The sequence below is a fragment of the Schistocerca gregaria genome, chromosome 5 (assembly GCF_023897955.1).
Source record: "Schistocerca gregaria isolate iqSchGreg1 chromosome 5, iqSchGreg1.2, whole genome shotgun sequence".
Taxonomy (NCBI): domain Eukaryota; kingdom Metazoa; phylum Arthropoda; class Insecta; order Orthoptera; family Acrididae; genus Schistocerca; species Schistocerca gregaria.
The window spans coordinates 643,929,053-643,952,904 of NC_064924.1; the positions used below are offsets into that span (position 1 = coordinate 643,929,053).

At 40.8% G+C, this 23,852-nt stretch overlaps 1 protein-coding gene across 1 annotated transcript in view; it reads right to left on the reverse strand.

Annotated features, from left to right (window-relative positions):
- Positions 1-23,852, reverse strand: part of LOC126272466 (sialin-like) — a 220,739-nt gene that overhangs the window by 39,781 nt on the left and 157,106 nt on the right. Inside the window, exons 7-8 of the mRNA XM_049975344.1 lie at positions 16,423-16,556; positions 7,682-7,824 (exon numbers count right to left, since the gene is read on the reverse strand). Of these exons, the coding sequence (XP_049831301.1) occupies positions 7,682-7,824; positions 16,423-16,556 (277 nt within the window). The remainder of the gene's footprint in view (positions 1-7,681; positions 7,825-16,422; positions 16,557-23,852) is intronic.

Below are 23,852 nucleotides of genomic sequence, written 5' to 3' on the forward strand. Positions count from 1 at the left end.
AAACCTTCATTGGTCATCCAGAGGAATCCTTTCTATCAACACAGAATACCAAACATTAACATGGTTCCAATTAACTGATGACATCTTCATGACCTGGACTGAGGGTGAGGGCACCCTATTCACATTCCTCCAGAATCTCAACACCATCTCCACCATTCACTGCATCTGGCATTGCACAGTCCAACAAGCTACCTTGCTTGATGGACGGCACCATCAGTTTCTACCAACTACCTATAATACCTCCATTTTGACAGCTGCCATCCATTTCATATCAAGAGGTCCTTTCAAAACAGCCTAACCATGGTCATCTCAGCTGCAAAGACGAGCAGTCCCACTGCAAATATGCTAAGAGTCTTGTTGAGGCCTTCACAGACCAAAATTACCCTTCCCATCTCATACAGAAACAGATAACCAAACCTTGTCTCACCAGTCACCTAACATCTCCCACATACTCACTGACTAGCCACAAAGGAACATCATCTATGACTCAGTACCACCCAAGACTGGAGCAACTAAATCATGTACTCCACCAGGGTTTCAACTTCTTCCTGTAGGGCCCTGGAATGATGAATATCCTCTCTAGGGCCCAGGAATTAGGAATATCCTCCCCGCTATCTCCCCTCTCACAACCCTTTCACAGAGGTATTCTGCTGCCCATGTAACCTATGCAATTTCCCTGTCTATTCTTATCCCAACTTGTTCATAACCCCTTGCTCCACAGCTTATGCCCCTGTGACATATCAAGACGCAAGACCTATCCTATGCCCACTTACATGACCACCCTTCTCCAGTCTTGTGACAGGCACCTCCACCTCATCAAACACAGGGTCACCTGTGCAAGCAGCCATGTTGTCTTCCAACTTAGCTTCAAACATTGTGCAGCTTTCTACAAGGACATGTCCACTAAGAAGCTTTCTGTCCACAAGAATGGCCATCAACAAATTATGACCAAGAGACAGCTGGACTGCCTAGTTGTTGAGCTGATATGTAACATGATGTGCTTGAATTCACTGACTGCTTCACAGGAGGCGTCATCTGGATTCTTCCCACTAACATCAGCTTTTCTAAATTACTCCCTGTGACATATCCATCATTCCTGTAACCTTGCTGGGCTCAATGTTTGCTAGTGCCTGACCTCTACCTGCCTTTCTCATTCCCTGCCCCCTCTCAGCCCCAAACACACCTTCTATTCCTAAGGTGCATCTGCACAGTCCTTTCCTTCTCTCTGCTTCTCCTCTTCCTGATCCTGCAAGTACAGCTCTTCCAGTGCTAACCTAGAATCTCGCCATCCTGTGGCCAGCACATTGCTGCACACTTCCACACCTTCCCCCATTCCCACCCTGCTGTCTCTCCCCATCCCTGAGCCCCGCCTCTTCTGACCTCCCCACTGCCCACACCAGCCAAAATCACTGCTCACAACCGTCAGCCTTAGCACCTGGATATAGCTTGTGGAGATGTAGCCACGTTTGTATGAGTTGTGTGGGTGTGTTATTATACCTCTGAGGAAAGATTGTGTCTAAGCTCAGTCCACTTTTAAATATGCTTTAAATGTGCATGACTGCGGCTTAATGCCTACTCTATTTGATTATTAGCAATCCATCCTGTTTCATATTATTGTTATTAGTACTTTATATTTATTTAACAAAGTAGACAGTGTTTTACAAAAAAAAGTTTGTCTACAACTTTTGAAAATACAGACAGCAGAGAGACAGAGCTGTGGTTTGACAGCTTTTCTTGGCTTCCTTTTCTTGTGATGTTGTTTCACTTTAGCAATTTTTAAGAGTGTTGAAATGTTGCCAGTTGAAAACTGATTTGCAAAATAAATCAGTGGTTCAAAGAATGTGTCTGCACATCTTTTATAACAAAATCGGGTATATTGTCTATTTTTAATATTATGAATTTGATCTCTTGTTGTACTTCCAGTATATTTGTTGGCAAGAGAAATATTGTGTTATCTGTGTGCTCAATTTTTGATATGAGGTGTATGATGTTTATAGATGAAATTATGCTCAGTGATGTTTTCCACTACATTAACAGAATAACTGCTGAAAACATTAGTTACATCTATCAGTTTGTTGATAGTTTATGAAGTGTCATTCATCAGAATGTTATTAAATTTAATTTTGTTACTTTCTGTTTCTTTCTTTACAATATTCCAAAAAGCTCTCATTTTATTGGCTGTGTTCTTTATGTATTTGTCATTTTCCAGCATTTTGGCACTTTTTATTACCTTCCTCATTATTGTTTGAAAGGTTCCTGGCCACTGTGCCAGATGATATATTGGAAAATGCACATGATGCAGTTACTCGCCATCTTCAGGTGGGACTGCAGCTAGCTGTTGTGGCTCATCAATTACGTGCTGGTTCACTAGAAAAGTGCAGGTGCCAAGAGGCAGGGCTACAATGTCACTGAAGGTGTTGTTGACATCCAGAGGAACCTGGCAGAGAAACAAACCACGGATCCTGCATGCATGGTGCGAGAAGTCCTGTTAGCAAGCTGTGGACCCCAGTGTACACACATAGGCAAGGGTTTGGTGACTTGCTTGGCTGTTCTGACTTTGATCTCCCATCTCAGTGAATTTGTTTGTATGCGATCAACGATGACTTAGTGCCACCAGTGCTGGTTCCCACACTTTGCTGAGCTGAAACCTAGTATCTCTTTTAATTTTACCATTAATTATATATATTTCAACTGCTTATTTAATGACAGAGTCCCAGTATGTGGAGATAGATGAGAAGATATTGTTCAGTTTGTAGTTTATGTCATATTCTGTATCATAACAATGTTTAATGATAACAGACATACCAATTAGGTTCCTTTCAGATTACGCTGATACAATAGCTCCCTACTTAGCAATCATATACAACCGCTCGCTTACCGATAGATCTGTACCTACAGATTGGAAAATTGTGCAGGTCGCACCAGTGTTTAAGAAGGGTAGTAGGAGTAATCCATCGAACTACAGACCTATATCATTGACGTCATTTTGCAGTAGGGTTCTGGAGCATATACTGTATTCAAACATTATGAATCACCTCGAAGGGAACGATCCATTGATACGTAATCAGCATGGTTTCAGAAAACATCGTTCTTGTGCAACGCAGCTAGGTCTTTATTCACACAAATTAATGGCTGCTATCGACAGGGAATCTCAAGTTGATTCCGTATTTCTAGATTTCTGGAAAGCTTTTGACACCGTTCCTCACAAGCGACTTCTAATCAAGCAGCAGGCCTATGGGGTATCGTCTCAGTTGTGCAACTCGATTCATGATTTCCTGCCAGGAAGGTCGCAGTGCATAGTAATACATGGTAAATCATCGAGTAAAACTGAAGTGATATCAGGTGTTCCCCAGGGAAGTGTCCTGGGACCTCTGCTGTTCCTGATCTATATAAATGTCCTCGGTGACAATCTAAGCAGTTCTCTTAGGTTGTTCGCAGATGATGCTGTAATTTACCATCTAGTAAGGTCATCCGAAAACCAGTATCAGTTGCAAAGCGATTTAGAAAAGATTGCTATATGGTGTGGCAGGTGGCAGTTGACGCTAAATAATGAAAAGTGTGAGGTGATCCACATGAGTTCCAAAAGAAATCCATTGGAATTCGATTACTCGATAAATAGTACAATTCTCAAGGCTGTCAATTCAACTAAGTACCTGGGTGTTAAAATAATGAACAACTTCAGTTGAAAGACCACATAGATAATATTGTGGGGAAGGCAAGCCAAGGGTTGCGTTTCATTGGCAGGATACTCAGAAGATGCAACAAGTCCATTAAAGAGACAGCTTACACTACACTCATTCATCCTCTGTTAGAATATTGCTGCGCAATGTGGGATCCTTACCAGGTGGGATTGACGGAGGACATCGAAAGGGTGCAGAAAAGGGCAGCTCATTTTGTATTAAGACGTAATAGGGGAGAGAGTGTGGTAGATATGATACGCAAGTTGGGATGGAAGTCATTAAAGCAAAGACTTTTTCGTCGCGGCGAGATCTATTTACGAAATTTCAGTCACCAACTTTCTCTTCCGAATGCGAAAATATTTTGTTTAGACCAACCTACATTGGTAGGAATGATCATCAAAATAAAATAAGAGAAATCAGAGCTTGAACAGAAAGGTTTAGGTGTTCGTTTTTCCCGCGCGCTGTTCGGGAGTGGAATGGTAGAGAGATAGTATGATTATGGTTCGATGAACCCTCTGCCAAGCACTTAAATGTGAACTGCAGAGTAATCATGTAGATGTAGATGTAGAAACAACAGAATGTCTCAACAGTATCATGAAAAGGATAGATTGCTACACACTGTAAAGATGACATGCTGAGTTGAAGATAGGCAAAACAAAAAGCCTGTTACACACTGAGTTTCTGGCCAAAGCCTTCTTCAGAAGAGAAAATGAGCACAGGCTTTCACACAAGAAAGCACATCTTACACACACATCGTTGCTATATCCTGCAGCTCTGGCCAGAATGGCAACAGATTAGTTACAACAGATTTTTTGACAGACCTGATGTGGTGTATCAAGCTAGGTCTAAGGAGACCAGGAATGTGCAAATTACTGTGTCAGTATTGGAAATTATTCATTGGTCAGATGTGTCACACTGTTAAAGACAGATGCAATGAACACAGATGTCATAGCAGGTTAGGTCAGTCAGAAAAATCTGCTGTCACAGAACACTATCTTCATACAAGACATGGCATAAAATACATAAAGAGCAAGACACAAGATTCCAGTTCAATAAAGCATGGGAACCAGCACTGGTGATGCTATGGCATTGATTGTTGGTCAAGGATTGCAAGGATTGCAGCTTGGCTTTTCTGTGCTACACATGCTGGGTCCTCCAGTAGGAGGATCAAGATGTGAATATTTCTGTGATGACATTATGGCCCTGCCTCTTGGCAACTGTGCTTTTCTAGCAAATCAGTGTATAAACTGGCAAGCCACATCAGCTAGCTACAGTCACACATGAAGATGATGAGCAGCTGTCTCATACCTATAAATACAAGGTGTGTCTGGAAAGTAATGCATTGCTTTCTTTTTTTGTGTGGCTATATATCATAGAGTGGTCAGACCAGTTGAGGAGGGTGGGAGGGACCCTTAGAGCTTTCCAATGATAGGTCACTTAATTGCCTCTGTGTTCTTGGAGGGTTAAGGGTGCTTCTTCTGTGAACCTCTACGTAGTAGTTGTGTCAAACTTATGATAAAGTGCCATATGATAAAGTTTTGCCTGAAGCTTAACAAGATGCTGCTGGAAACTTTTGGAATGCTTAAAGAAGCCTTCAGGGATGAATGCCTTTCCAGACTGCAGTCAAACAGGCGGCACAAGGTGTTTAGACAAGGTCGACAGGAGGTCATTGATGAGACCCATACAGAATTCCCATCAACATCACAAATGGATGGCTTGTGACTCATGTGTGCTAATTAATAAGTGTTCACTTCATGGACTTGCCAAAAATGGTTGTTCATGAGATTGTATTGGAAGACTTGACCATGGGGAAGATTTGCATAAAACTTGTGCCCAGAGTTTTGACCGACTGCAAAAGCAACACTGAGTGGAAGTGTGTGAAGAACTCTAGCAACTCTGTGAAGATGATCCCAATTTCCTTGACAGTGAGATCACTTGGCATGAGTCATGGGGCTTTCAGCATGATCCACAGTCAAAGAAGTAGAGTATGGAATGGCACATGATGTCATAAGGCTTGCATGAGCAAGTCCCAGGCGAAGTCAGTGCTCATTGTTTTTTTTTTTATGCAAAGGGGATAATGTACCATGGGTTCATACCCCCTGGTCACACTGACAACGCTCAAATTTACACAAGGTAGTGCTCCAGAGACTGAATCACAGGGTCACCATCATCTGAAAGGAGTTCCGCACATTGTGGAAACTGCACAGAGACTGAATCACAGGGTCACCTGCATCTGAAAGGAGTTCCCCACATTGTGGAAACTGCACCAAGACAATGCACTGGCTCACACTGCCATTGTTGTCATGGTTTACCTGATAAATATTGGTATGACAATGGTGCTGCTGCTGCCATACAGCCACAAGTTGGCCCTGGCAGACTTTTCTTTGTTTCCTTGGCTACAAAGGGGTCTCAAAAGAAAGCATCTTGAGTTGGTGGACAATGTGCAAGCTACTTCAATGGTTTTCCAGAAGAGCATCCCAACTGAGGAGTTCTGGAAAGCTTATGTGCATAGAAATCATGTTGGCAAAAATGTATTGATGCAAAAGGGTCATACTTCAAAGAATTTTAAATTATTAAATCTATTTTATGGGAGGGCGATGGGAGGGGGGGGGGGGGGGGTGGAGGAGGAGGGCAGGGGAAAAGGAGCTACACATTACTTTCCAGACAACCCCTGTGTTTTGGTTTCTACTCCCAAGACTCTTTTTCTTTTATTTAAGATATTCTTGTTTGACTTTATTTGAACTGCTAATGTGGTGAATGCAGGCTGTCAGCATACTTAGAATGAAGCATTTCTGAGCTGGGTGGTGGAGGTCTTCAGCATGTAGAGACTGTTGCTATGGGTTGGTTTGTTATGAACCTTTTGTTCCGATTTGTCACTGATGTTAACTGGAACTCCTTGTCCATGAATGAATAACACCATTAGTTTCTCATTTCTGCAAAACTAATGTTCTTATGCAGACTTTTAAGGTGCTCATGGAACTTAGGCATCTCTGCCTTCTCCATGCACTCATGTGAGATTAAGTCTCTCTTCACCAGTAAGTTAACAGAACGGACAGTTACCATCCTTCAGACATGAATATCATCTGATAAATAACTGGTATGGTTATATTTGTCATAAACTTACTTTGCCTGGCATTGTAAATATTATTAACAGATGCAGTGGCAACAAGAACTCCCAATTCCTCCCTTTCTCCTCATAGTAGTAGTCATTCTAGTGCAATATTTTGAGCAAACTGTTTTAAGTCACATTCAGTTCTACTCACACTGTTGTCTGAAATATCTGGATGAAATTTTCATTCTGGCTGTCATGATCCTGGTTTGATGGGCCAAGAGTGATAGCTGAGTAGCAATGGCCAGCTGAGCACACAGCACATGCAGAACCAGCATTAATTTTTTGTGAGTAACAGCAGGAAAAAACATGAGCTTGTTGCTGATTTGCAGTGGGTTACTCATTACCTGCAAGGCATGTAACACACAAACAGTCTGCCATATACAACCTCTCCCTCTTCTACAACTAGTAGTGGTACTGCTGTGCCAACAGAAACTTGAAAAATTAATTCTCAAGATCTTCTAACACCATAAAAATTCAATGTAAAGAAGCACTCATCCTTCATCTAAATCAGTTTATTGTTCAGGGAAAGCTGCTGCAATATGGCCAAAACATCATTTTAGTATTACGGTAACACCTTTTGAATATTTATAAGATGATGCTGCAGCACATCCTGAAGGATTTTAATAAGATTCTTTCTCCTTATAATTTTTATAATCTTTTCTCAAGTGAATTCTCCTTCTGAAACAACACTGAAACAAAAAATGAAAATGGGTGAACCGACATTAATGATTTTTTTTCTCTACACAAACACACTAAATCAAGTGTCACAATTTTCTGCAGTTATTCTGTAAATATGACTAGAGTTTATAAGACTTAAGCATATTTATAGGTACAAAAATTTATTGAGTTCATCACCAGGAGTCTATCAAAAATTGTGCTGCAAACTCACAAGAAGCTAGAGTAGGCGAAGGCACCAATCCCAACACCAGTGGTGAGTGAGGCAACTGCAGCAACAGGCTTCATCACATATGCCACTACCATCATGAAAACTGCTTGCACAATGAAGGACCCGCAGCAGAATGTCTTCCGCACCTAGCAATGTGCAGTTCAAAGAATTATTACTTTTCATCATTTGATTTATATAACATGGGGATTCTAAAATGACTTCAGATTGTAAAGTTTTACAATTTCAAATTTGAACAGTATAATCAAATATGCTGACTGCAAAGATGAAGGAAGTTTATTAATTTTATTTTGTGCATAAATGCTCCAGTTTTGGTTGACTAATCCTCTTCCATCTTCAAGCATTTTAACACTGACAATTAACTCCATGTGATAAAAGATGAGCTAATAACCATGTGGCTGTATACCATCTGTTCACAAAGTTTTGAGAACTGATTTTACTCCTCACATATAACTAATGTCACTGCAGTAACTACAGTGATAGCCCGAACTAACAGCTGTAAACAACAGATGTGCACTTGACTTGTCAATTGTGAGCAGCTGTAGTGTGTCAGTGTTGCGTCACAAATCATGATAGTGCAATGAATTGAACATGTCAAAATCAAGTGTCCAAGACATTCTTCAGAATGTTTTGAAGAAGTGAAAAGTGTGCAAAAAGTCAGTACCGCACACCTAGATTCCTGAACAAAAACAATGATGCATCAATAACTGCCACAACTTGATTGAAATAAAAATGTAGACAATTCTTTTCTGGAAAAATCATTATGGGTAATGATATCTGATACTGGTGATATGCTACACAATGTTTGCATCTAGCAGTTGTCTGCCCTTGCAGACAATGAAGCACTACAGTGGCCAATGAGTGGTCACGCACCAAACCATTCATTTGTAGTAAGCACCCTAGAGCAGCATGGATTCACTCTGTGGCCAACTCTTTGCAGTAGGTAGGATATTCCAGGTAGTAGTGTGGCCAGAAGCTTTAAGCTTATGACAGACACTTCTAGTGGACACCAAGTCAGCAACACATAGGACATTGGAAATGAGTATTTTGTGCAAGAGGAACTTAATAGCTTATCATACAGTACTCCAAGATAGGGGTAAAAGCATCCAGAAGACCACATACTGGTAAGTCAGTCTTGTGTAACTAAACAGCTCCACGATTGCAGGCTATCTGCATTATCACTGAGAACAAGTGTGGCTACCTCTTTTAAACAGCCAGTCACCTATGGACCCCTACCCAGACAATTATTCTGGGTGTGGAACTGGGCTTCACTTCTCAGTTTTTATCAACATTAATATTAGCAAAGGCGGTAGTCTGGCACCCTCTGAGGCCTGCTAAACAGTGTAGCATGCACACCCACACAAGTGTGCTTGCGAGCCTTCATATAACTATCCATAGGTTGCCTTCCTACACACATGGGAATTAACATTGTCTGCATTAGTGCCCCTTTGTGTGAATGGATAGTCAAATGCATATAATATCCCATGAAATCTCTGGATTTTGCTCCTGTTCCTGACAGAGTGAATTTTTATGTATGCCTCATTTCAACTCATTAGCGGTGAGATGTATCTGGTCTAGACACAGTAGCTGGATTATTGTTGACATGTGGCGCCATCTACATTTTGTATTATCTCCTGCTGACATACTGCTGTGGGCATTCCTGTAAGTCAATTTGTTGTATAGTCTCCCTGTAGTAGATAGGTATTGTTCCAATAAATGACTGTTTGTATGGCAATCCATTTAAATTGTTTTCTCTGCTTCCATTCTGGACTTGCCTACCCTTCAGCAATCAGCTTGCATGACACTCTCTGCCAATACAAATGAACAGTAAACAAATTCCCACACAGGTGACTCTGACAAACAGTCCAAACATGCTAACACACTCTGTGCACCCCCACTTCCTGGAACGTTCCACACAGCCCAGGCAAGCCTTGTTTGCTGATGCACGCTGAGTACCGTTAACCAATGCAGATAAAGCTGCCACTTCCATAGTGTGCTCCAGGCAAGCTACATGTTATGACTGGCCTTCCCCCACACTCCCCCTTTCTGTGTCACTGATCATCCACTTCATGTTACTACTGATGTAACACTCCAGCCCAGGCTACAAGCCACAACTTGCTGCCACCTCTCCTTCCCTTCCCTCACCCCAGTATCCCTGCTTGTCCACATCACTTTGCCACTGATCGCACTCTTCTTTCCCTTGCCAAGCCAGCACCCCTCTACAATGATTTGAGTGCATCAACATGACATTCTCACTCTGACATTTCTACATATGAAGCACTAACTATGGATGTAATGGCATGGCCAAACAACAAAACCAACATACAGTGCCCTTCAAGTAAGGCCCCAGCTGATCACAGAAATCCCATGCGCCCCCCCCCCCCCCCCTCCATCCCCACCCGACACTCAACATGCAAGAGCAAATGGCTGGGTTTCAGGCCTTCGTCAAAAACTGCACAGGTCACAGGGAGAACCACCCCTGTGGTACAAACCACCCCTTCTACATTCCAGACAGGCCAGGCCTCTACCCAACTGCCACTGTTCAATGCTGGCAACCCTTCCCTTCCCCATGGCATACCTAGTTGATACCCGATCTAACCTATCTATCTTTCCCTGTTCCTGCCACTGTCCACCCCACCCCCTCCCTACTCCCCACTGAAGCTAATGGCTCAGTCATCGCCACCTGCTTCTCCCACACCCGACCTGTCAACCTAGGCCTTGGGTGTAGAGATTTCCTGTGGACTTTCACCACTGCTGATGGTATGGACCCTAAGCTTGGTGCCGAATTCATTTCCCATTATGGCCTACTCCTTAACCTGGTAAATTGCTGCATTGTTAACGGTACATCCAACGGTCACACCCCTGCCAATCCTGCATAGCTAATCAAATCACCTTCAAACAACTGTCCTATACTGGCCCTTTTGTCAGTCTCATCGTGGAATTCCATCTCCTCACCCATCCTTCCCGCACCTCCTAGATGTGCACCATGACACAGCAACAGCATTGGGCCCTCCGGTTTTCTTCCATGCCCACCGTCTCCCGCCAGACAAGTGAAAAGCCATTCAGGCTGAGATCGAGGCAACAATCAACACCAGTGTTTTCTGCACCTCGAAAAGTCCACGGTCCTCTGCAATGCACATGGTCCCAAAAAAAGGATGAGATTTGGCACCACTGCTGCGACTACTGGGTGCTCAACATAAAGACAATCCCCGACTGGCAACCCAGGCCCCTCCTATAAAGCTACAGTGATGACCTCTCCAGCACAATGGTTATCAACAAGATTGATTGCATGAGAGCATTCATGCAAATCCTGGATGCCCTGGAGGAAATTGGACATGTACCTACTAGACTGAGCTTTGGAGCAACATCTTTCTTCAGAGCTAACTAACACAAAATACAATCACACATATACATAAGGCTGCATTGTTCTGGCTAACTAGAGTGCCATCATCCTACATTACCACAATGTAGCTATATGTGTGTGTGTGTTTTTGTGTTCATTAGTTCTAAAGAAGAAAATTATAAATCGATGTTTCAAGTATCTGGAAAGTGGTTACTTTTCTTGTCACATACAAAAAGATTATGTAAATTGCATGAGAATGCTTAAAGATGCATAAAGTCCATCATGAGAACTAATAAATCATGAGACAGAACTGACAGCCAGTACCCGTCTTAAGAAATCAAAATGTTTAGTTCTACCAACAGACACACTTCAAAGTGAAAGTGATGAGATTATCCAAGCTTTCTAAATTATTTATTATTTCTTTGATAAGAAAGCAGGAAAAAAGTGGGGTAGGTCATGAAAGGAAGACAGGTCTCTCAGGGCCCAGGATGAGAAGAACCACTTGTAGTGAGGATTAGTGTAAATAACGACAAAGAAGGATGTGTCAGAGTGAATAGGTCATAGACAGTACATTGGTAAACAATTTTGCCTTATAATTGATTAAAGATAGGTAATTAAATGCATTTAAAAATCTTACGATATTCTGGAGAAATGCTTTTGAAGTAAGTACAGTATTTATTCAGCACAACCTAGCAATAATAATAATATACAACAAAACAAATGGACAAATATCACGCAATGATCAACTTAAAGTTCTAGGAATTAATATATGCACCTTTATATTTCATATTTACATTTAGTGATGTTTGTAGCTTGTTATAAAAACCAGTCTCTTCTGGGGTAGTGCTGCTAAGCTGAAAAAAGTATTTCAAACAATGGAAACTCCAGGTAGGAATATCAACAATGTAGGAAAAGGCGGATTGCTACTTACTGTAAAGAAGACATGTAAAATTGCAGACAAGTACAATTAAAAGGCACTCACATATAATTTTTGGCCATAGCCTTTGTCAGTAAAAGAAACACACACACACACACACACACACACACCACATTCACACACTCACAAAAGCAAGCACACCTCACGCACATATGACCACCAACTCCAGCATATGATCCTTGTAGCGAGTGGTTGCCATCGTGAGTTGCATAGGAATGGACTAGGATGTTGTGGAGGTTGGGTGGGCAACACAATTTTAGGAGGAGTGGGAAGTATCTCGGGTAGGATGTCCCTCATTTCAGGACACAATGATAGGTAATCAAAGCCCTGGCAAAGAATGTGGTTCCAGTCCACAGTGGTACTGGGGAATGAAGGAGACAGTCCTTTGACACCCAAGTTGGGCTGAAGTGTATACAGAAACCAATGTAACTGTGAAATCCTCAACATTACCACAGCGGAAGAAAATACTGTCAAAAGTTTTTTTCACAAAACCCGAAGAAATTCTGGTCATATGTAAAGGCTGTTAGTGGCACAAAAGTTGGTGTCCAGTCCCTTGCGAATGAGGCAGGAACTGAAATTGAGGGTAGCAAAGCAAAAGCTGAAATGCTTAACTCCATTTCCAAATGTTCCTTTACAAATTAAAATACAGGAGAATTGCCCAAATTTTATCCTCATACCAATGAAAAGAAGAATGAAATAAGTATTAGTACCAGTGGTGTTGAGAAACAGCTGAAACCTTTAAAACTGAAAAAAGCTTCAGACCCTAATGGAATCCCTGTCAGATTCGATACTGTATTTGCAGCTGAGTTAGTCCCTCTTCTAACTATGAAGGCATTTCGAAAAGTAAAGATAGAATGGCTCGCAGTTCTTAAATAGAACATTTATTTAGAAAATGTCAGTTACATCTTATTAACTGGATTATTTGTTATTTTTTGACATAATCACCCCCGTTATCCAAACATCTGTTTAAGCCGGTGCACAAGCTTTTGTATCCCACAGTCATAGAAGGTTGCCATCTGTTGTCGGAACCACGTTTCAACTTCATCTTTGATCTCTTCATTCATTGTCGTGGAATGATTTTCCACCAAGATGTGACTTCAGGTAATGGAAGACATGGAAGTAGGTGAGTGCAAGGTCTGGGCTGAATGGCGGATGGTCCTATATGTCCCATTTGAATTGTTTGAGTAGTGCTTTGGTTATGAGTGCTGTGTGAGGCCGAGCGTTGTCATGAAGCAAGCTGACTCCACCTGTCAGCATTCCCCTGCATTTGTTTCGAATTGCCCTTCAAAGACGTTTCAAAGTCTGGCAATATGCAGCAGCATTAATTGTCGTTCCAGGAGGCATAAATTCCAACAGAAGACTGCCTTGTCTGTCCCAAAAAACAGAATGAAGAAAACGTATGATGGACCGCACTTCACATTTGGCGGGATTCTGAATTGGCGCAGCCATTTTAAACACAACCTACTCCAACCAGAAGCAATGTTCAATTGCCGAACGAGCGCGAAGAGAAAGCTAACGGTTCGAGGTTAACACCAGTGTTGCCAACTTGCTCACCAAAACTCTTCTATTCCTCTGGTGCACGGTGTATCTTTACTTTCCGAAATACCCTCGTATAATCTACTGTGGATCCCTTGAACAAAAAAAAAAAAAACATGCCCAGTCCTTGGAAAAAGGCACAGGTCACACCCCTCTACAAGAAGGATAGTAGAAGTCACTGACAGAACTTCTGTCCAATATCCTTGACACTGATTTACTGCAGGATCTTAGAACATATTCTGAGCTCAAACATAATGAGATATCTTGAAAAGAATTACCTTGAACAGAATGACCTCCTCACTGTTAACCAGAATGCATTTTTAAAACAATGATCCTATGAAAGCCACCTGGTACTTTTCTCATATGATATACTGAAAGCTTTGGATCAGGTTCGGTGCAGTGTTTCTTGATTTCTGAAAAGCATTACTCAGTACCACATCCACACTTATTGTCAAAAGTACAACCATATGGGATTTGAAGTGAAATTTATGACTGGACTGAGGACTTTTTGATAGGGAGAACACAGCATGTTATCTTGGATGGAGAGATATCGTCAGATGTAGAAGTAACTTTGGGTGTACTCCTGAGAAGTGTGTTGGGACCCTTGCTGTCCATTTAGTATATTGATGACCACGCAGACAATATTAATAGTAAAATCAGACTTATTGCAGATGAAGCAGTTATCTATAATGAAATATTATCTGAGAGGAGCTGGATAAATATTCAGTCAGACTTTGATAAGATTTCAACATGGTGCAGAGATTGACAACTTTCTCTAAGTGTTCAGAAATGTAAAATTTTTCACTTCACAAAATGAAAAACATGTAGTATCCTATGACTATAATATCAATGAGTCACCATTGGAACCAGCCAACTCATACAAATACCTTGGTGTAATGCTCTGTAGGGATATGAAATGGAATGATCACATGGATCTAGTCATGGGTAAAACAGGTGGTAGACCAGTTTATTGGTAGAATACTGGGAAAACACCTTTTCTAGAATGTTGCTCAAGTGTGTGGGACCTGTGCCAGATAGGATTAACAGGGGATACTGAACATGTACATAGAAGGGCAGCATGAATGGTCACAAGTTTGTTTAATTCACAGGAGAGCGTCACAGGTATACTGAAGGAACTGAAGTGAAAGACTCTTGAAGACAGACATAAACTATCCCAAGAAAGTCTATTAACAAAGTTTCAAGAACTGGCTTTCAATGATTACTCTAGCCATACACTACAACCCTCTATGTATCACTCACATAGGGATCTTGCGGATAAGATTAGAATGATTACTGCATGCACGGAGGTATTAAAACAATCATTCATTCTGCACACCATATGTGAATGGAGCAGGGAGAAACCCTAATAACTGGTACAATGGGACATACCCTCTGTCATGCACCTCATGGTGGTTTGCAAAATATAGATGTAGATTTAGATGTAGAACCTAAAATGCTATATTTTGTACAAAAAAGGAAACTGACAACCGATATGTCAAATAGTGAATGAAAAGCACTCAAATTTCTAACTCTCACTTTAAAAGTCATAATATTAACTCCCAAAATTGCCTTATTCAGCACAGTATACATATGTGGCACTTTGCAACCTAAAAAATCCTACCAGGTACGTGTCCACCAGCAAAAGACCTAAAAAAAAACTCTCTGTGCTCGTATGCTTAACATTTTAAATAGCACAAATATTTAAAGGTTATTTTGAAAATTCATTCATTGATATAAAATTCACCTTTTTAACTGTTAAACCACCAGAGTCATCTCACATCACACACTATTAAAACTCTTGCTCTATTTCCTCCTGCCATTTCGACACTCCATTACTCAAACGTCTTATTTTATAATACTAAATCCAGCTTTTCATACAGTAAAACATTATCACAATCATCAGTACAGAACTGTCACTGTTTCTCTGTTAATGATTCGTTTTGGGATATAGCATTAATATTTATATTTTCTGTTTGTAACAAACTAACTTAACTTTTTTGTTTGATATACTTATTAGTTTCAGGAGTCTCAAACATTCACATTCATGGTTTTAAGAGCAATGGCAACATACTGTATTGTCACTAAATAAATGTAAATGTCGTGTAACTAGGGCCTCCCAATAGGTAGACCGTCACTGGTTGCAAGTCTTTCGATTTGACGGCACTTTGGCGACTTGCGCGTCAATGGGGATGAAATGATGATTAGAACAACACAATACCCAGCCCCCGAGCGAAGAAAATCTCTGAGCCAGCCGGGAATCGAACCCGGGCCCTTAGGATCGACATTCTGTCATGCTGAAAACTCAGCTACTCGGAGCAGACGTACTGGCACTTATGATCATATTTCCAAATCTGTTCCCTCTCCTTTTGCAGAAAAATTCTTGGCAAAATTCCACACAATACATATTTTTAGCAAATGACACAGTGCTGTGACTGTGATGTCTGTGTTATTATGTGACAGTGTCGCACTGGAGTAAATGTAGAAGTATCAAGCCCAAGAAATTATCTGCATATTGCCACGTATCCAACATTCGCCTAAAGATATCGGTAACCCCTCTTACAAACTGTAGCAGTTTACTGTAAATAGGAAGCAGAAGCCTTTTTAAAAACAAAAGATTTTTTGCTAATTTTATGATGTGCACTTCAGTCAGCATTAGCACAAATAGTTTATAGCAGTTTAATGATAGTTACTTGTTAATGCAAAATACATAAGTAATTTTAACAGCTCCCCGTCCTGTGGATACCTTGACTTATCCATCCTTCCATAACGTCCTCCTCTTCATGATGGGGTCTATAGAAATATGGTGTAATATATGAATGTTAAAATTAATGTTGATGCTACAAGACAGCTGCTGTAGTTATGACAGAGCTATCAGTGATGTGCTTAGCTGCGCATCTCTCAGTAGGGTACCTGGCCAATGGTGAGGATCTTTCTGTTGATCAGCCAGTCAGCTGAGAATCCCGCCAGTGGCAATATGAACAGCATCAACAATGATGGTAGTGCTGACATGATCCCACTTTCTTCGATGTTGAAGTTTAATGTTTCTGCAAAGGAGAATATGAAGTATTCAAATAGTAGATCTTTTGAGGACATTATACACTAACTTCTCTATTCATTCACTCAGTCATTCATACATTCTGTTGTTGTTTTAATCTAATACTTCAAGCTAAGCATTTATGTAACTTTACACATTTCAAAAACCACTACTGATTGTCTATACAGGATGGAGGAAAATTGTGTCATGAAATTTTAACCTTGGATTACTGACATCGACAACACATCATTTTTAAACTATGGAAACTTGGCGCCATGCACTCCGATTGGCCGTGAGGCAAACAGCAAGACCTATTTGGCGTGTGTGCATATTACATTGGGGCAGTGATGGTGTGAGGGACGTTTGTATGTGTGAACCGACAATCATAGTGCTGCCCGTCAACTTATGAACGGCAACAGGACAAGCCCACAGCCGATTGGACTGTGTGGTGCCAAGTTTCCATAGTTTAGAAATGGTGCATTGTCAACCTAAACAACATTACTAATTTTGTTTCCTACTGGCATCAGCTATGCAGGATTAAAGTATCGTGACACAATTTTTCTCCACCCTGTATACCAGACAACTTAAACATCTATTTACGCTGAAAATTAGTGTTACATCGCCAGATCCAGATATTGTGATTAATTATAGAAAGAGTAGTTAATGTAGCTCTATTCTAGTTTGTTTCTTAATTTCTAGACATATACTATTTTCTTTCTGGTGTCTCTTTGGGACCTGTTAAGGACTTTTTCATCAGAATATAAAATTCCATTATGAACTTTAGAAAGGGATGCATAGTGTATAGGAACATCACTTTTACTCCTAATATTATGATAATGACTGCTCACCCTCAACTGACATTTACCATTAATCACAAATACCATGATGGAGTAAATGTAGAAATATCAAGCCCAAGAAATTATCTGCATTTTGCCATGTATCTAATGTTTGCCTAATGTTATCAGTAACCCCTCAGACACTGAAGCATCATGGGGGTGCACATGTACAGGGCAAACTGCCTCAACACAACAAGGATGACAACAGCTGGCTGGACAAGTGCCACCAGATGTCCTCCATTCCAGGGACCTATGTCCTCTGCCATGTCCTGTTGAATAGCTGCAACTGGGTGGGGGGACAAAGTAATGGAAAATAATTAATAACTGCTGCTTGAATAATTAAAAAAATTATTTGGAAAGAACCATTGAAAAAAATTGGAAGGTGCACATATCCTGGATGAACTTTAACTGGTACTAATATACAGACCTTCTATGTCAATATATTTAAGATCAATATTCATCATTTAAAGTTACATACTTCTTCTCATTAGTTTCATTGTGCACAGAGCTGATTACGAAAATGCTGATACAGGATCACCCCTTCACTGCTTGCGCAAACTCTTATCTGTTTTGAACCTCATGATGCAGAATTCTCGGCACGGGCAAAATTATGAACAGATGGGTGTCATTGATTTAATTATACATGAATGAATAAACTAGCTTTCCTAATAACTTTTAAAACACTTTTTAATATATGGTTGGAATACACATTTTTATGCAAGATCTTGTCTTCCCCCACTTATGAACTGACTTACCCAGCCAGTTATAGGCAGACCTACACTACAGTGTGATGTGGACCACTGCCATGATGCAATTTTCGAAAATTTTCGGTTGTTTTTTGTGTTTCTATCGGCTGTACTGAGCTGAGGTAAGTACTGGCCAGCCCCTCTATCTCTTTGTAAGGAAATAGTCTGTCATCAAGCGTTAAAGAATTATGAGACAGCCCACTGCAGTAAACAGTGGAGGATGCGTTCACAGTGGCTACACTGTCTGAGGTCAGGGATACCGACACCTGATTCAACAGCACATTCACATAGACTGAGGGTGGTTTGAAAAACTCTCTGCCAGGTACTTAAGTGAGATTTGAAGAGTAGTGGCATAGAATTAGAAACATCCCATAATATGAAAGTAGAGGGTAGTGAGGTCCCCACCAATCAAGCAGTCTAGGTCTTTTGATGGGACTAAAGATGAACTTAATTTGTAGAAACTGTGACTTAACATTTGAACTAATGCCAAGTCACAGACACAGTGTCATGCTAAAATTTGTTAAAACTAAGACTGTGGAAGCAGCACAAAGTAAGCTTCTTGTATGTGATTTGACCACAACTTGGACAGATGTCAAGGGAATTCTATTGGACTATTGGAGAACCATGAGTGAAAGTGGACTTTGGATTACCATGTGTATCTGTTATTGTCTAGCAGACAGAGTAGGTCTAAAAGTACGCCCAAATGGGCAAGTCTCGCTGACACACTGCACCACCAATTACAGGAAGCCATCCAGGAAGCCAGGCTCCAATTGGGAAGCTGGCATAAGCAGTATTCATACAGGGAATCAGAGATGAGAGGGTTAAAGCAGTTGTGAGGGTAAGAAGTGAGGATTTAAAGTTAGCCCAAGCTGTGGATTTGGCATTAAAAGAAGAGGCCCCAGTTGCCATGCCTATTGTAAGGAAAATTTTGGCAAATCCAGTTATCCAAGTCGTTACAGTTTTATATCTAAAAGAAGAGGCCATTACCTAAGGAACTGCACCATGAAAAGACACATCAGAAAAATAGATGCCATGCAGCCGAGTTACAGGAGACTAGAGAAACAGACACCCATGCCTCCATCATTGCCAAGAAGGATAGATGAAACACTATGCAGAGGTCATCAATGAGAAATTTGAAGCATATGACTGACTGTATGTCTTCAATGCAGCCTTCAAGAACATTTAGAGCAGTGTTATTAGACCTCTGAGATGTTATGTTTGCAAAAAAACTAGAACCCTTAGCCTGACAGTGTAATGCCAACACTAGGATATCAAGAATAAGGACTCAAAAATTGGGCAAAGAAAGAATGGCATAACTATGCAGTCAACCCATTCTGAAAAAACTATACACAGTAGATGCTAATGACAAGACTAATTTTGTAAACATAAGATGCATATAGGGAAATACAGGAACCACAAGTTTCATAGTAGGTACTACTGCTCAGGTTATCATAATAAAGGAGTCAGCTTTGAAGAGTATGATGCACCTTAATACCAAGGAAAAAAAAAAGAAACTTAAAGACATTATGAAAGAAATAAAAGATAAGTGAAGAACCATGATGTTAACATTGATAGTAGATGATGATGTGTGTGTGAAACACAAGTTTCATATAAAGGGGATGAGGTAGAAGTCCCCCTACAAAAGAACCTTAGGCAGAGAGAGACATCTTCGAAAGTTTGAAAGTAATCACAGATTATGTAACAAAGATGCTATGGGTCAAGGGTAGACTAACGCAGTAACACACAGAAAAGAGCCAAATCATTGAATCTTGTTGACTTGGACAGGGCCACAAAGAGAGCAGCGTTTTATGAAATGGACATAGGGCAAATATGACATCTAAGGTACCATTAGCGACCCAAGTAGAACCAGAAATATATGCAAGAGAGAACAGGGACCTCTGGAACGAGAAACCAGAAGAAATAAGAAGCAGTAGGGCACTGCGTCTAAGGGAAATACTTGGGCAGCCGATGGAAAGGAAAGTGTACCAGTGTCACTGTATGTGAACAGGCCCATGAGGTAAAAAGATTTTAAGGATTAAGGTGAAGATCTTCAATCTAACTGGGAAGAGGATGTAGATAAAGATGAAATGGGAGATATGATACTGCATGAAGAATGTGACAGAGCATTGAAAGACCAAAGTCAAAACAAGGCCCTGGGAGTAGACAACATTCCATTAGAACTGCTGATAGCCTGGGAGAAACAGCCTTGACAAAACTTTACCATCTGGTGACAAGTTGTATGAGACAGGCAAAATACCCTTAGACATCAAGAAGAATATAATAAGCCCAAAGAAAGCAGGTGTTGATAGGCATGGAAATTACTAAACTATCAGTTTAATAAGTCACGGCTGTAAAATACTAACATGAATTCTTCACAGATGAATGGAAAAACTGGTAGAAGCTAACCTCAGGGAAGATCAGTTTCGATTCTGTAGAAATGCTGGAACATGTGAGGCAATACTGACCCTTTGACTTATCTTAGAAGATAGATTAAGGAAAGGCAAACTATGTTTCTAGCACTTGTAGACTTAGGGAAAGCTTTTAACAGTGTTCACTGGAATACTCTCCTTCGAATTCTGAAGGTGGCAGGGTTCGAATACAGGGAGCGAAAGGCTATTTACAATTTGTACAGAAACTGGATGGCAGTTATAAGAGTCGAGGGGCATGAAAGGGAAGCAGTGGTTGGGAAGGGAGTGAGATAGGGTTGTGGCCTCTCCCCGATGTTGTTTAATCTGCATATTGAGCAAGCAGTAAAAGAAACAAAAGAAAATTCGGAGTAGGTATTAAAATCCATGGAGGAGAAATAAAAACTTTAAGGTTTGCCGATGACATAGTAATTCTGTCAGAGACAGCAAAGGACTTGGAAGAGCAGTTGAATGGAATGGACTGTGTCTTGAAAGGAGTATATAACATGAACACCAACAAAAGCAAAATGAGGATAATGGAATGTAGTCAAATTAAATTAGGTGATACTGAGATAATTACATAAGGAAATGAGACACTTAAAGAAGTAGATGAGTTTTACTAATTGGGGAGCAAAATAACTGATGATGTTCAAAGTAGAGAGGATATAAAATGTAGACTTGCAATGGCAAGGAAAGCGTTTCTGAAGAAAAGAAATTTGTTAACATTGTGTATAGATTTAAGTGTCAGGAAGCCTTCCCTGAAAGTATTTGTATGGAATGTACCCATGGGCGATAAATAGTTTAGACAAGAAGAAAACAGCAGCTTTCAAAATGTGGTGCTACAGAAAATGCTGAATATTAGATGGGTAAACACATAACTAGTGAGGAGGGACTGAACAGAATTGGGGAGAAGAGCTATTTGTAACACAACTTGACTAGAAGAAGGGATCAGTTGGTAGAACATGTTCTGAGGCATCAAGGAATCACAAATCTAGCATTGGAGGGCAGCATGGAAGGTAAAAATCGTAGAGGGAGACCAAGAGATGAATACACTAAGCAGATTCAGAAGGCTGTAGGTTGCCGTAAGTACTGGGAGATCAAGAAGCTTGCACAGGATAGAGTAGCAGGGAGAGCTGCATCAAACCAGTCTCAGGACTGAAGACCACAACAACAACAACAACAACAACAACAACAATATTTGATCAGTATTGAATGTGTTAATCATATATAGGATTTTGCGAATTTTGGAGGTCAGAAAATAAGATTTCTCTGAATATTTTTGATATTTTTTGAACTGAATGACTAATTGAATGTTTTAATATAACTGGATAGATAAAAAGCCTACTCATCATGCAGCGTCAGGAGAGAACACACATAAAGATTAAGGAAATGTGCTCATTTCAGAGCCACTGGCTCCTTTTTCTGGCAGAAGAGCTGAAGGGTAAGGAAGACGGATGAGTGTAAATGACTAGTGAAGTTTACAAAATGGGGAACATTACAGAAAAGTCTCCTAGAACTCCAGGTCAGGGGAGACTTACTAGATAGACAGTGAGAAGGAAAGACTGATTGTTGGGGAATGCATAGGATGATATTTGAAAATCTGAGAGCTTAAAGGCGAAAGATAGGGTATTAAGCAAGATAAAGATTACTGACAAAACAATGTGCAAGAGTTAATAAAAGTGGAAAACTAAGAGCACCATACGTGGCAGACAGGTGGAGGTAGGAGACAGAGAAAAATAGAAAGGTCAGAAAATAATGTAAATTAAGGCCTGGTTAGTGGTGAGAACCAAGGACGTGTTGTAATGCCAGTTCCCACCTATGGAGTTCTGAGAAACTGATGTCAGGGGAAGGACCTAGATGGCATATGTGGTGTAACAGGCACCTAGGCCACAACTGCCATATTGTAGAGCTTGCTCTGCAACAGGATATTGTGTGTTGCCAGTATACACCCTACATCTATGCCCACTCATCCTAACTGATAACCTGGTGGTAATCAAACCAATGTAGAAGGCCAAACAATTTTCACATAACACCTGGTTCACAATATGTCTCATTTCACAGGTGGCTCTTCCTTTGATAGTATATGTTTTGCCAGTTACAGGGCTTGTATGTGTGATCGTAGGAAGATGCAAAGGGCAAATATTATGTTGGGCACAGGCACAGTCACTAAATTCAATTAATCAATTTACAAAACCAAAAAAATTAAAGAAAACAAATAAAAAATTAGAACATGTCACCATTGGCGAGGATGATGTCAACATCAAGGAAAGCGGAATGGGGCTCAGAACAGGACCACGTGAATTTCATTGGGAGAATGTATTTAGAGAGTCCAAAAATATTAACAGGTCAGCCTCACCATGAGTCCACATGGCAAAGATTCTTCAATATATCTAAACCAAACCAAGGTATGAAGGCTTATGAGTCCCAGAAAAGCTCCCATCTAAATAAACCACGAAAAGTGTAGCATAGGAAGAAGCCAGCCTGGTTCCTATTGTCATGTATGTCTCTGTTCAGTTTGTATGTCTGTCTCTCAAATGTCAAGTAGTTGTTCGTAAGTATAAAGCTGACTAAGGTGAGCAGGAAAGATGTCGTTGGTTTGGAATCAGTGGGCACTGGCTGAGGTAATGTTCAGCAGCAGACAGACCATGCACATGGAGGATGACAAGCAAGATGTGTGGTGAGAGTGGGACAGGCACAGGTTTCATACTATGCAGGAAATGGTTCGTGTCTTCAATACAGGAGGGGAGTCTGTACAATGCACTGCAAGTGTTGAGCAACTAAGGCAGATATACAATCAGTGGGTGCTCTAAAGCCAGCAACTATGGGAAGATATGGGAGACTGGGTTTGTGGATTTTAGGAAGAAGGTAAAAGATGGAAGTGTGTAGTTTGATTTGAATAAAAAGTTCTATGGATTGAGGTGTTAGTCGTTGTGAGGGACCTGAGGTTTTGAGCAGGGACCATAGCTCAGTTTGAACCGCAGGGATGCATTCTTGATGGCAGACGCTGTACATAGAGGTGTCAAATGCCAGCCTACACCTTTGCTTACATGCTGTTGTCAGTCAAGTACAACAGTGGTAGGTCCCTAGGTATCCTAGGGAGCCAGCCGAAGTGGCCGAGCGGTTCTAGGCGCTACAGTTTGGAACCACACGACCACTACGGTTGCAGGTTCGAATCCTGCCACGCGCATGGATGTGTGTGATGTCCTTAGGTTAGTTAGGTTTAAGTAGTTCTAAGTTCTAGGAGACTGATGACATCAGAAGTTAAGTCCCATAGTGCTCAGAGCCATTTGAGCCCTTTTTTTTAATCCTAGAGAGCTAA